Source organism: Pseudonaja textilis, chromosome 2 (assembly GCF_049901715.1).
Source record: "Pseudonaja textilis isolate UNSWEBS1 chromosome 2, rPseTex1.2, whole genome shotgun sequence".
Classification (NCBI taxonomy): domain Eukaryota; kingdom Metazoa; phylum Chordata; class Lepidosauria; order Squamata; family Elapidae; genus Pseudonaja; species Pseudonaja textilis.
In genome coordinates, this window is record NC_141991.1 from 3,107,874 (window position 1) to 3,123,286 (window position 15,413).

The 15,413-nt window shown below is 39.2% G+C and overlaps 1 protein-coding gene across 4 annotated transcripts in view; it reads left to right on the forward strand.

Moving 5' to 3' along the window:
- LOC113451647 (uncharacterized) overlaps positions 1 to 15,413 on the forward strand; it is a 211,170-nt gene extending 195,757 nt beyond the window's left edge. For 2 of the 4 annotated variants that reach the window (XM_087927996.1, XM_087927993.1), the window contains exons 2-6: positions 8,438 to 9,003; positions 9,265 to 9,382; positions 11,243 to 11,325; positions 12,059 to 12,185; positions 13,230 to 15,413. In XM_087927996.1, coding sequence (XP_087784122.1) covers positions 8,602 to 9,003; positions 9,265 to 9,382; positions 11,243 to 11,325; positions 12,059 to 12,185; positions 13,230 to 14,551 — 2,052 coding nt within the window. In that variant the 5' untranslated portion in view covers positions 8,438 to 8,601 and the 3' untranslated portion in view covers positions 14,552 to 15,413. Of the gene's footprint in view, positions 1 to 7,635; positions 7,845 to 8,437; positions 9,004 to 9,264; positions 9,383 to 11,242; positions 11,326 to 12,058; positions 12,186 to 13,229 lie in introns of those variants that run through there. The other 2 variants (XM_087927995.1, XM_087927997.1) reach the window with 2 other exon arrangements.

Sequence of the window (15,413 nt, forward strand, 5' to 3'; positions counted from 1 at the left end):
TCTTCTGAGTGGGTGTGAGTCTGTTTTCTACATGGAAGTGTGGTGGTGGCATCTTGTGTGGCTCTCATGGGTGTGGGTCTGGTGTCATTCTTCATGTTAGGGACTCGTCTGTAAGCTCTAGAAAAATACGACCACAACCCACTTCAAACCCCTCCGAGCCATACACGAAGCAAACCGATGAAGATGCAGCACGACCACGAACTCGAAGCCAAACAGCAAGATTACAGCTCACCAACTCAAATCCCCCAGCAACTAAGACTAACCTGAGCACAACCAAGCCCCCACCTGAACAGAACACGCCTCCAACCAATCAGAACACAGCCAACCCCCCAACCAATTAGAACACAGCCAAACCCCCTACCAATGAGAACACACCCCACCCAATCAGAACACAGCCAAGCCCCCACCCAATCAAGTCCCACCCCCACTAGCAGTTAAAAGGAAGAAGCAGCTGCAATCTCACATCACTCTGAGAAGCAAGAGCCAAGACAGAAGCCTGAAGATGATGAATGAGACTTCATCGAAACGTTGCCTAGATATGAATCTTACGCGGAGAAACCCGAACAACCAAAGATCCACATACAAATACCCGAGAACCTCAGAAAACATATATATATATATATATATATATACTTAAGTTTTGCGGGTATGGCATTCGGCTTTGCTCGGGTATTTTCCCACGACATAGTAGGTGCTTTTAAAGTTGTAGCGACGTTTCAGCAGAATCTCATCTGCCATCATATATATATATATATTTTTTTTCTGATCTGCATTTCTGATTCCTATTGTTTATCCACTGATACCATTTTTCCCAAACTGTATAATATTGCAAGTCTTCCTTATTTTTTAACTCTAGTGTTAGTCTATCCGTTTCTGTTCAATCAAATATCTTTTGGATTATTAGACTATTTGTCAGCACGGTGTCTTTTTTCCAACATTGTGTGAATGCAATTCTCGCTGCTGTAATTATATGAAGGATTAGATATTTTATCTTTTTCGTGTGCTTTCCCTTAATAATCCCCAGGAGGAACAGTTCTGGCTTGAATTCTATTCGGGAATTTGTGATGTCCTGTAACCATTTCTGTATTTTAGTCCAATACTTTTTGACTTCCAGGCAAAGCCATCATACATGAAAAAAGGTACCCTGTGCCTGTTTATATTTCCAGCAATTTGGATTTAAATTTGGATACATTTTTGCCAATCTTGTTGGGGGCTAAATCCCGATGATAAAACATTTTATATTGGTTGTCTTTATATGCAGTGGACTTTGTTATCGTATAATTTTTGTTCCACATTTGTTAAGGGAATCCTGTAGGTAACTTAGTAAAACTATTAAGTGAATCTGGCTTCCCCATTGGCTTTGCTTGTCAGAACGTCGTAAAAAGTGATCACACAACCTTGGGACATTATAACTGTCATAAATATTAGTCAGTTGTCAAGCATCTGAAGTTTTCTCAGGTGACCATGGGGATTCTGCAATGGTGATAAGTGTGAGAAATGATCATGAGTCACTTTTTTTAGTGCTGTATAACTTTGAACAACTGTTGTAAATTGAAGACTATAGTTGTCAAAAATCTCATGCAAGGTCCATTTGAGGAATAATCCAAATAAACTGGAGTCCATAAATTGCCTTTCTATTGCAAATCACAACAGGGTGGATCCCTAATCCTGCTTGTGGTTTTTCCAAGTTCAAATAGTTCAAAGGCCTTATCTGCATGTAGAAATATTACTGATTTTCATTATATTGTTTCAAATATTCCAAAATTTCAAACACAAGTATCGCATTCTTCTTCAACTTTCTTTTAGGTTAAAAAAAATCCCACAAAATTATTAGAGGTTATCTGATATCTCTTGCCTCAATGTTTCTGTTCTGATATGGGCCCAAGTATCTTCATCGAGCCCTTTTTCTAGCTGTTCTACTTTTTGTGTCCCTGTTTGTCTAAGAAGATTTCAGTGAGAAGTCTGATTGCTGCATCCAGGATGTTGTCTGTTGATTGCTTACACTCTAAATTCTCTTTCTTTAGCAGCTAAGATTTGTTTTCATACACAGTGCTTAATGAGTCCCTTTGTCAAAAGTTCTTTTTAAACCATTCCCAGTTTGATTGACTTGAGCTGAAAACATCCATCAAAAAGTACTGGATTCTAGATAATTTACATTTTCTGTCACCAATAAGGAGATGTTTTATTTGTGGAGATGTTTTATTTTGAAAAAATATCCAAGATACAAAAGTGAAACATATTGTGCAAATTTTTTCGGTTTTTTATCTTGTACATGTATAGTATAGCAAATATACAAATAGCGTGTTAGTTCTTTTTGTTTGTTTTCTTATAATAGTTTTTTAGTATATTTGTACCATACAATGTTCTCTCTAATATACTATTATACTATTTATTATTGTCCATATATTATAGACTATATAATACTATATATTATTGTCCATCTTTCTATGTTATATTATTCCGACAAGTATATTGTTAACGCTGCTATATTTCTACTAGTATACAACAGTAGTTTTATTCTTACAAACCCTGGTCTGTCTTTAAATCCTCTTTGGGATTTCCTCTCTTGTTTTTCTTCTTTATTAATAGATAGCAGATAAAGCACTGGCACTTCCCAACACTGGGATTGGCTAACACGATGTTACGATTTACGACCCCATCACTTAGTGATGGAAATTCTCATCTAAATTCTATTCCTTAATCAAGGACTACCTGTATAGCTCATTGTGTTGATCCCTGTTTTACATCCATCATGGGCAGTGAGGTAGTTGAGTGAAAACACAACAAATGGAGATTTTTATGCTTGTGATGGTATGCTCATCTTACATCCTCATTCTTGCAAGTCAAGTCTTTTTGTCAGTGGGGCAGCCTGCACAGGAAAACATTTGGTTCAGCCATGTTCACTTTGTAAAAGAGATAGGAATATCTGTAGCAGCCAGGACTCAGACACAGGACTCAAGATTGGGATTCTACCATGATGACTCCAGACCACTGAAATGGCTTTGCAGAACTGGCTCAAGGATGTCTTCTTTCCATAGTAGAGAGGGCCATAGAAGACAGCATTACTAGGCAGCCTGAATCTGAGGCTATTGTGGGACCTTGTCTGGCAGCTGAACTTTGGAGAGGAACAAAGAAACATTATGTTTCTCTATCTGCCTTCATTATCATGACCAGGAGCTTCAGGATACATAGCTATTATTATGGGCTTTGACTTAGAACCTACAGGAACTGGAAACATGACCCATCTATTGAAGAGATGAAAGGGCTGGAATATAGCCATCAATACATTCCTGACAGCCATGGTTTGTACTTGTCCCCCTACCTGCAAGAAAGCATGTTCCTTTCCAGCCAGGACGATTGACCTTTTGACCATCATTCCTAGAGGTGAACTGTATACGAGGTCTTTTCCTATGACTTATGATCTCTATCAATTGGCAGTCCATGAACTTCATAATTTGGCCACTTCACTGAGGAAGGGGCACCCATAGATATCTTTGAGGGCTAACAATGTTAAATGCTAGCCCTTTTTGTGACCCTGACTTCTCAGGTTGACAGTTCACAGCTTTTTTGTGATCTTCACAAACTTTTTCGTGACTTGATCTCCCTTAGGTTGACATTTCACAGCTTCTGCCAGCTTTTAAAGGTCAACTGAGCCAAGTAGGGATCCAATCTAGTTTTCTTTATAGTCCAAAGTTTCATTTTAAACATCTGATAAAGGGGGAAAACACAAACTATATTTTATGACTTAAGAAATCTGGAATTGTCAAGCCAAGGAAAACTGATGTCAAACTTGTGTCGAGTCTCTCTGGTGCAAGGGATTAACATGCATGGCTGTTAACCAGAAGGATGGTGGTTGAAGTCCGCTCAGGGACAGCCTACTTGATTAGTTGAATGGATGAATAGGATGGATGTTAATCCATTGAGTTCTTCATCTTGGGACTGTGGTTGACACTTTTCCAATATTTTTTTCTTAAATATTTAGCCATCTGCTTCGTTAGCTTTAACTCCCAAAATTAAGTGGGAGAAGATCCCAGGCCTAAGTTACTTCTCATTTTAGTTCCTGTTCAGAATACAAGGTCAGGTCAACGCCAGCCTCAGCTTGTACACAGGTTACAAGTTAGGAAAGCTGAGCGATGCTGCAACTGTGAGAAACTTGTTCTTTTTAGAGCAGAATATTTCTACAGAAGAGATAGACAGCTCCAGGATTTCGCAGAAGTGCTTTAAAAGAGGTGAGGATTTGGCAATTTCATCAGGACAGAATGCAGAACAAATTCCTAGGCAGTCTTTCTAAAATCAGCTGTTTGACTCTGTTTAACCTCCCAAGAACTGAACATTTGCTGACAGACACATCCACTGCAATAGGAAATCCCTGAGAAATCAGTGTCTCTGTCCCATGTGGAAACTCCAAACTATACATGAGTTCTTCAACCAGGTTCTTTCTACTTTTTAGCTTTGCCTATGACATAATGGGTTGCACAGGAGTTCTTTTGAGAAAGAAAAACTCTCCTGAACTACAGGATTGAACTAGCCAACTCTTTGACAAAGTGACTAGGATCAGTGAAATGCTATGGACACAGTATACGTGGACTTTAGTAAAGCAAGGTTGACCACAACCTACTTCTTGTTAAGATACAGGGGTGTGGGATAGACAATATCACAACCAGATGGATTTGTAACTGGCTCACCAATGGCACTCAATTTGTAGTCCTCAATTAAACTACATCTACATAGAAGGAAGCATGCATTTCCCTAAGCATAGTGAAATCAGGAAGTTATTTCTACCTTTTAATTCTTTACTGAATTGAAGGTGAGGTCAATGCCAGCCACCAAGAGTGTGGTCCTTTTTCTCATACTGAAAACAGAATCCAGGATAAAATATTTGGTTATGCTGCCATGTGAAGAAAGAGGTTTGTATTGCAAAAATCAAGCAGGGAACATAACGATTTTATAGCAAAGAGGCAATGGCTACATTCATACAATGTGACAGATTTGGCTACAATGGAGTTGTTTCATTTGCAGTTCCACATGTGGCCATGTTGCTATTCCTAAATGGATTTTTTTTTACTTATCTTCATTAACTTTATATGTCGCCCATCTCACTCCACAGTGACTGTGGACATGTGTAATGATATCGGACACATTCAGTTTTCCCAAAGATTGTTGGCAAAGTTCTAGTGGACTGAAATTTCCATGATGAAGAATACACATTAGCTTATAAGTCCAAAGAGAATTGAAGTTTCATAAAACTATATAGAGTTTAGTCCCTTTCTCTCTCTTTCTGCCAAGTTAGACATATTCATGAGAATGAAAATGACTTCAGGGTACTGACATTGAAAATAATCAAACAAGGGAGACATTTGGTTTATTGATAATCAAAATAAATAAAACCTAATAAAATAAAATCAAAGTAAGAAAAACTACTGCAAAAAATAACTTCAGTTTCTGACAGAGGTAAGGAGAAGAGGCTCTTGATCATCATACTTGCAATTCTTAGAAATGTATTTGGTCAAAGGCCTATTATTATTTGAGAAACTGCTCACATATATATCAATGTATCCTGTGTGTAAAAAACTTCAGAATGAAGAATTCCTCTCTCAAAATTAGCCAGAATGACGGGAAGCCCATGAAATGCATGTTCAAAAACACCTTTTTCAAGCATGTTTTGTCTTTCTAAGGTATGACAAGGATTAGGTAATAGTTTAAAATTGATTTAAAATAAAGCTAATTAAATAGCACTGGTATGGTTATTCGTGAGACTATGAAATTTTGTTTTGTTCTAATTGTAAAAATTAAAAGCACATAAAAACTTTTTGAAGTGTTTGTGCTGGGGAAGGATACTTCACAGGATTGGGCTACTTTGAAATTAGTCAAACATTGTTCACTGATGCCATGAATCATTGCCATGATTTAATATTTTTAGATACTTTTGGCCTGGATGATTGAGTCTTCATTTACATATTGCATTTCATTTTGGGGAAACTCCTGCAATCAGTATGGCAGAGCTAGTACATTCCGACAACTCTCTGGCTCTCTGCCTAACCAAAAATTTTCATTTTGACTGAAGAAGTTACTTGGATGAGTAACAAAATGTCTCAGTTTAATAAACTTTGATCCAGTTACCATGATTTAAACTTTTCGATCTTCTTTTGCATATTGTTCGCTGATGGTTCTGGCTCAAACAGCTGAAAGGGCACTGCTTTTGGTTTGTAATCATGTCAATTTTTTCATAATATAAGACTGACAAAATTAGACAGGTGGTACTTAGAAGAAGCCTTGTTATATAAAGAAATGGGGTGAAAAAAGCAGAGCAAAATGAGAAGTTAAGGCCATTATTTTAAAACTGCTTCTTAACCACTACTGTGTTTCTCATATAATAAGGCTGGGTCATATTTTTTTTTGAGCCCCGAAAAAATGGCTAGGCTGTCTTTTTGGGGGTGACTTAATTCCTCCCCACCCTTGCATCTTTGGGCGGGCGGGTGGTGATGGCTTGGATGTTGACCTCGGCGTTGGTGGGGCATTTCGTATCAGGGTGAACGCAGGCAGCACCATATCCAGGTGTGCAACAAAAGTACTTCCTAACGGCAAGCCCCCCCACCATTCCCCCCCATTTTGCATGTTTTAATATAGGCCTTAATTTGGGGGGAGGGGCTTAATTTCATTTCATGCCTATAAAATATGCTGGGACTTCCTATTGGAGGAGGCCATATTGTTGGAGAAACAGGGTATTTTCCCTCTGTTTACATGTTTTCCTTCAATAATTGTAACTAAATCTTTTTTTTCTTGAGAGAAAATGAGCTGAAAAGAAACAGACTTTTGGCAAGACAGAGATGTTAATTCCATTTTTTTAAAATTGCTTCTTAACTCTATTTCCCCATTTCTTTATTTCATTAATGTAGATAAATCTTTTTATTGTTCTTGCACTGTCACCTCCAAATCCAGACTCATCTCTTAAAACTAGTGAAGTATTCATTTCTTTTGGCTAGAAAAAATGCACCTTCTTTTTACTCCAAAGATCTTAAGGTTCCTACTCATATTTCTGCAGTGTATTCCTGACTGGATAGTTAAAATAAAACTATTTTTGTCTTTTTTTTGCCTCAAGGTATTTGAGCCTTATATTTACTTTTCAATATTTGTCTTTCCTAGTTTTGTAATTCCACCTTTTCTCCAGTCACACCTAGGATTTCAATGTTACATTCACAATTTCTCCATCATGACACCTTGTTTTGAGGCAAAATTTCTAAAAGGTCTATGAGGGAGGCTTTTCTGACAGGATTGTTGCTCGCTTTTGAGGCCTCCTACAGACGCTTCAGCAGAGAAGCTGCTCTCGAGGAAAGCGGCTTTTGAGTCTCCACAAGAGATTTCCTCGATGTTCGGAAGACCACATACGATTCTCAGGCATTGAAAAGAGGAAAATCTCGAAACTGCCGCCTGCTGGAGACGGCACGGCCTTTCTAGCCAGGCAATGTTAGAAGGACACTTTCCTTCTACTCCAATGCCCATCATCCGAGTCCCGCATGGAATATGATGTCCGCCCTCCGTGTCCTCTGGCATCGCTCGCAGGATCCTCCAGGGGGCTCCCTCGGAAGCCGTTGGAAAAGCTGGGCAGCTCCCCCTCCCTCTCCCCCTTTCGAAGAAAACTGAGCATGCGCCTTGTTCTTTCCCTGTCCCAAGTGTTCTCCGTGCCCTTCTTTTTTTCCTCCTTTTTTCCAGAAAAGACTGGGATCGCGTCTGGCTTTTCTACCGAGTCCCCTTCGCTGTGAGCCTCGGGCTGAGTTTTCTCCAGAAGTCCCAAGAGTTTGCAGGGAAATCTTACACGGATGGAGATCCAGACGTTGCTATTGCAGGCGAGCATGGTTCGGAGTTATGGGAAAGGGAGATCCCGTGGTCCATGTTCCCCTGCCGCCCCTGTGCATGCACGGGCCAGGCAGGGGAGGATGCCAAGCTCCGGCCCATCGCGCTGCTTCTTGGGAGTGGGGGTTGGTGGGGAATGACGAGAGACGAGGGATGCGTTTACCCTCCATTTCATCGGGAGAAACCTTGCGGGGTGGGGTGGGGGGGAGCTTTGGAAAGCAGAGATTTCTACTTTCAAAGCAGCCTTGACTCCTTGACAGCTCCCTGCATATTTCGTGGCCCCGTTTTCAGAAGGGGATTCCCTCCCCTCCTCTTTCCTAGGCTGAGAGAAGCAAAATTATTCGAGTAAATAATCAGACACTAGAAGTCCAAAACTTTCTTAAATGTATTTATCCAATATTTTCAGTCCTTGTTCGAAGCTTATCTAGAAGGGCGATCCTGAATTTAATGCAGTAGTCAGTCTTCCTAATAAGATACCCCTTCCTTAGAAATATTGCTAGATTTCTTTCTTTGTTTTGGAGGAGGAAGAGGTTGCTCAGTATTCAGATTTGTCACCATATTGAACATGCTATGTTTTCCATTTCAGATATGTAAGTTGGAAATTTTTCCTGGTTCCTCTGAAGTCCAAATATCTTGTGTGGGAAGAGAGCTCAATGACCCTAGGAGATTTGGCTAGACTTCCTGTGATTAATAAAACCTTTGGAAATTCATCAAGTCTGTTTTGGAGCTGGATTAGAGACCAGAAAATCAATGGAGGGACAACTCCCAGCAGATGCAGGAGTTGGAAAAGGCCCTGCAGCTACTCAACCTTGGAGCTGTGGTGAAAATGAGGCAAATTATGGGCAGAGGAGCCAAGAAGAGGAAGCCAACAGTTCAGAGGTTCAATGCTGTCACTTCAGAAAAGTGCAATTCCAGGAGGGGAGGGGTCCCCGAGATGTTTGCAATCAGCTTCACCAACTTTGTCGTCAGTGGCTGCAGCCAGAAAGACACACGAAGGCTCAGATGCTGGATTTGGTGCTCCTGGAGCAGTTCCTTGCTGTCCTTCCCCCAGAGATGGAGAAATGGGTGCGGGAGTGTGGAGCGGAGACCAGTTCCCAGGCGGTGGCCCTGGCTGAAGGCTTCCTCCTGACCCAGGAGTCTGAAAAGATGCAGGTGTGAGAATGTAATCATTTCAACTCTAAGGAGAATCTCTCTGAATTTGTCAATCCCTTTTTGGTAGAGCTTTGTGGGATTATTAATTCCTATGGACAGTTGTTTCATTTTTCTTCCAGAGGATGTTACTTTGAGGCAATTTTTCCATTCTGTTTTGAGTTTTAGCAATGACAGTGGGGTCTGCAAGTTTGAAAGTGCAGTATAATAATTGATATCTATTTCTCTGCTCTTCCTTTGTTTCTTGTACCACATCATGTCCAGAAATCCTTGAAAACTTTGACTGAATATCCCAAGGGGTGGAAAGATTCACTCAGATCTTCTCAAGAGCTTCTGTTCAGGGGGACTTTACACAAAGATCAAAGTTACGACACCACACCAGGTAGGAAAAGCTCTTTATGTGTGATGTGAGATTTCTTTTTTATTATTGCTATTACTCTTTTATTTATAATGTTTTTCTTAAAATTACATAAAACCTCTATATCTACAGTGTGTTGATTCAGTACCTTTTAAAAAGTATTAATAATAATGACAGTAATTCATAACTGTAATTGTATTCACATATTGATAGTAATATTTGCTTCTCCATACTAATACATTTTCATTCTCTTTTAGTTTCTAACTTTTGCTTCTATTATCTAACCATTAATAAAACACAGGTTGTTTTTCAACTTCTAATCTTTACTTAATAGTGATGTAATGTTATGTAATAATATACATAGTAATATTTTTCCCATTTCTAGTTTCCACCCCTATATTAATTCTTAATAAAAACAACTCCTGTATTAGGACACATTCTATATCTATTCCTCATCTCTTGTACATTTTCATATTTCAACTCTTGACTTCTTGGCACATTTCCCATGCTCCTCCCTTGGGATCTTGTATTTTCTTACATTGTTCACGTTTGTCTAAGTATTTCATCTATCTCTACAGCTCCTTCACTCTGTTGAGGCTTCAATACACCCTTCAATGGTTCTTTCGTCACTTCAGAAATGTCTTTCTGTGTATCCTCTTTTACATTTTGATCTCTTAAAGTGTAATTTGCCTTTTCTATTTCATAAACTTTTAATATCGTTTCCTTTTTATCTTTTTGTATCATTTGTCTCTTTTCCTCCCCTGTCCTTTCCTCTGTTCTTTCTATTTTCTCCTCTATTTCCTGGATTTCTTGTTCATTATTCAGTATCATTTGCTCATGGTTTTCTGATCTCACAACTATATCATGTATCAATTCCTTTATCTCCCTATCATTCCTTGTCATCACTTCAATAATATTTCTTTTAGTAATACACTTATTCTTCCTGTTGTAACATTTTTCCTTATTTTAGTGAATTAAAGTATTACTCAGTAATCTTCAAGATCCCAATGTCCCAATTATCCGTCACACCAAAAAAGCCAATATTAGAGCAGTTCACAAAATCACAAAATTAAATAGTCCATTAGCAACTTCCTCTTAGTTTCAAAAGAAATCCAAACTGTTTCACACTCTCACACTGTCCAGCATATTTGTAATCCTCAAAAGATTTTAAAGTTGAATGTTTTCACAGTCTGTTTCCAGACACCAAGTAAAATCAATTTGCAGGTGTTTTTTAGTGTATTCCAGCTTCTCTATCCCAGTCAAAACAACTTTCACTTGTTCTTTCACTTTTTTCAGCTCTATAGTGTCTTTCCCGGCCAGTATAGTGTCTTCCCTGCTCTCACTCTTTTTCTCCATTTTTGGTGCGAGTAAAATATCTCCAAAAGTATTTTTTAAATAATTTTTCAAAGTCCCTCAAATCAAAGTGACAACAAAAGTATAATCCAATATTTTAAAACAATTTAAATTGATGAAAACTAGCCAATCCGGTCTATCCTTTATCTTTAAGGTTGCTTCTTTCTACAATTTCTTTTCTTTCTTTTCTGGATCTGATAGTAGCTCGAGGTCTTGGTCGTCGCTCTTCTTTGGGTGCAGGGGAAAACCCTACCTCCATCTCAGTTGAGTCCCACTTTCCAAAAGGTGTGTTTTGGGGAAAATTCTACAGCAAAAATTAGAAAATTCTTGCCCAGATCAATTACACTGTTATAGGATCTTTTCTTCCTTCTCTTCCATTTCACTTGTCACAATAATGGCTGTCCTATCTTCCCCAGGTCAAAAGGGGAGACTGTGCTGTGATGTGAGATTTCAACATTTAGCTGATTCTTTTGCTCCTCTTGATTGGAATCTCTTTATAACAAATCTGCTTCCCCCATTTTATCCTTACAGAGAGTAGAAAGCTGTCCTTGGAAATTTTAGAGGCACTTCCTCCTTTTAGTGGGGCTGAAGGATTGGCTGAACCACTACTTCAGGTAAGGGGGAGAAAGATCAGAAAAGGTCCATGTATCTTGGATGGATTTCATTTTGTTCTAGAGTTTATTGTAACAAATTGCTGTTTCTAAGCACTGTGAATCTGACATCCAGTCATTCAAAACTGATATGCAGCCTAGCCTATCTCTCCCTTCTGAAGGGGATCCTTTGTGAGACACTTTCTCCACCACTCCTATTTCGCCTTCAGACTTCATTGACCAGATTGTTGTCAGCATTGGGGCTCTTCCTTCTGTCTCCCAGGGTTCTTCTTATATACCATTAAAAAAATAGTTTTTTGCTTTTTCAAAAACATATTTGGAACAACCGTAACCTAGTGATTGAGAATCTCCATAGACATATACTATTAAAGTTCTTCTAACACCTTTATGAAGATGTGGAGTTGGTCCCTCAGTGGATAAAGTAAGCAAAAGTAAAAGTAAAGTAGGCAAAAATGACAGGTGGGTTTGGGCAGTATTTCACATTGCCCACCCTAGGAAGATTGGAGCCACTGATAACTAGTAGAGTTAAGACCTAACTATCAGTTTGGCTTTCTAATTATTTGTAACTTAATCAAATGTAATTCACTTGTCCCGCCAGCCAAAACAAAGACTTCATTCTGAGTTGTGCAGAAGATGTCCATTTTGTTCACTGGATCTCTCTCTTTGAATTGGTGAAAGAAAACTCAAATTATACTTTGGGTTATCTATTAAAAGGCAAACATGTTTCCTTGTTCAGGGTGTTGTGTCTTTTGAGGATGTGGGTGTGTATTTCTCCAAGGAGGAGTGGTCACAGCTGGATGCTGACCAAAAAGCGCTCCACAGAGAAGTCATGTTGGAGAATTCCAGGAATCTATCTTCTTTGGGTAAGAATTCTATATTGCTCAGAAATATAGAAAATCATGGGGTGGGGGGCTTAGATATTGTTTCTGTTAAAAACATTTATTTATATCTAAATAAGCAGACATACCCAATATTCCTTCTTCCTGCTTTTTTCCCTACAACAGCAATCCTGTGACATGGGTTGAGCTCAGAGAGACTAGGCCAAAGTCACCCAGCGAACATTCATCCCTAAAGCTGAACTAGTACTCACTGATCTAGTTTCGAACCTGGTGCCTTAACTATTTCACCAGACTGAACTTATGGAACAAGAAAATTTATTGAAAGAAACATTGGAAAACTGCATTGCCTTCCTTTTTACACAAAGGAAATGGTTTTTTTTTCTAAATGCTGTCTTCTCATAAAATACAAAATATTCATTTCCAGGTCATAGATGGTATTAGTGAGGGATCTGAGGGACAGACTACAGGTAGGGGTGGTGTGTCCACTCTTGAGCCTGGAAGTTCTGCCTTCCAGGGTTCGATATTCACTCCTGAATCTGGTCACTGGCTCCCCATGGGCCTGAGTTGATATAACTGAGACTGGATGGGTCCTTAGTGGGATGTTCCCATTCCTTCTCCGAGATGTGCCCACTTGTATACCAAGTCTGTCATGAGCCTAATTGAGGTTGGGGAGCTACTGCCATCCAGGTATTCCACTTGGGTTTAAAAGATTCTGTTCTGCAGAGAAGTAGAGATGAGACTTCCAATGAAGTGCAGGAGCTGGTAGGTATGTTGTTGTCCCAGTATGACACAATGTCCAATCGCGTTCAGGAATGGGACTATTCTAATGGCACCATGGAACTGTCCCAACTCAAGGATTAGATCTGGGTTGAGTCTTAGATTCATTGTGATATGATCCAGTCCTGTTTATATGAGGATCAGTGGAGATACACTTGGAAATGGGTCTTTGCTAAAATCTTAGTTTGGCATCTTTGCCAACAAAATATATTGATTCGTTGGTGAAATTTCAGAAGAAAGGGTTTGATTGTTTTCCTGTTCTTGCTACAGTTTTCATTTTTCTTTTTCAAGGCTTTAATGGGCAAGAGGATAAGAATAGCAAGCAGGAATACCAAACAATCCATCCGAAAGAGGGAAGAACGAACTTTGCAGATCAGTTGCAACCAAAGAGTAATGAAACAAAGCAATCACAAAGTGGAATTAAAAAAGACATTCCTCTGGTCATTTGGCTTTCTAACCATACAAACATTGATACGGGAGAAAGACCATATCAATGCATGGAGTCTGGAAAGAGCTTTAATAAATCTGATCATCTCATTTCCCATAAAAAAAAACAATCAGAAGAGAAACCATATACCTGCAGGGAGTGTGGAAAGACCTTCTGTTATAATTACTCTCTTATAAGACATCAAAGGAACCTCAAAGGAGAAAAGCCTTATAAATGTGGGGAGTGTGGAAAGATCTTCTGTAACAATCACTCTCTTAGAATTCATGAAATTAATCACAAAGGAGAACAACGTTATAAATGCATGGAGTGTGGAAAGACCTTTACTGGTAGGAGTAATCTTAATTCCCACAAGAGGATCCACACAGGGGAGAAGCCTTATCAATGCATGGAGTGTGGAAAGACTTTCTGTTATCATTACACTCTCATAAGACATCAAAGGAATCTCACAGGAGAAACACCTTATAGATGTGGGGAGTGTGGAAAGATCTTCTGTAATAATCATTCTCTTAAAACTCATGAAATGAATCACAAAGGAGAACAACTTTATAAATGCATGGAGTGTGGAACCACCTTTACTGGTAGGAGTACTCTTAATTCCCACAAGACGATCCACACAGGAGAGAAGCCATATAAATGTGTGGAATGTGGAAAGGGCTTTAGATTGAATTCTGTTCTTACCATCCATAAAAGGATCCACACAGGGGAGAAACCATATCAATGCATGGAGTGTGGAAAGCATTTTAGGAAGAGTAGTGATCTTGCCTCTCATAATAGGATCCACACAGGAGAGAAACCGTATCAATGCATGGAGTGTGGAAAGACCTTCTGTTACTCTACATCGCTTATAATTCATCAAAGGAATCACAAAGGAGAAAGACCTTATAAATGCATGGAGTGCGGAAAGACCTTTACTTGTACCAGTCATCTTAATGGCCATAAGATGATCCACAGAAAAGAGAATCCATATCATTGTTTGGAGTGCGGAAAGACCTTCGGTTATAATCGTTCTCTTATACTCCATCAAAGGATTCACAAAGAAGAAAGACCATATCAATGCATTGAGTGTGGAAAGACCTTTACTTGCAGCAATAGTCATAACTCCCACAAGAAGATCCACACGAGAGAAGCTATATTAATGCATGGAGTGCAGAAAAAGCTTTATTAGGAAAAATGCTCTGATTCACTGTAAAACTATCCATACAGAGGAGAAGCCATATCAATGCATGGTGTGTGGAAAGACCTTCTGTTATTATGACTCTCCTGTAAGACATCAAAGGAATCACAAAGGGGAAAGAACTTTGGTTGTAGCAATTCTCATAAAATGATCCACACAGGAGAGAAGCCACGTTTAAGTTCTTCCTATGATCCCTTATACTAGATATTTAGTATATTGATACTATACAATGTCCTTTTTAATATATTATTACTAATATTATTACTAATACCAGTGGTGGCTAACCTTCTCGCCACTGAATGCTGAAACATGCACGATGGATACCCCAAAAAGCAGCTCCCTGATTCACGCCTGCAAGAGCGGTGGAAATCGGAAGGTTAGTTTCCTGGGGTGTGCATCTGCCCCGGCCATCTGGTCTTCCAGTTTATAATGCGCATGCAGGCGTGAAAACCAGCTTCTGGTTTCCCCCGCTCCCACGCACATGAAGACAAGCTGGGAGGTGCACATGCACACACTGGGAAGCTAAGGTTCTACTTTCCCCCGCGCATGCACTGGAACCAGGAAGAGCAACAGGCAAGAGCTGGAGACATGGCTCTGCGTGCTACTTTCGGCACGCAGAACATAGGTTCACCATCACCGTTATATTCAATTGTCCATTTATGCTATATTATACTATTTCTACTGCAAGTATATTGTTAACTATTGCTACTGTACTTGGAATGGAATGGAATTCTTTATTGGCCAAGTGTGATTGGACACACAGGGAATTTGTCTCCGGTGCATAAGCTTTCAGTGTACATATAAGTGATGTATAATAATATTATTACTCTTATAAACCCTGGACTGTCTTCAA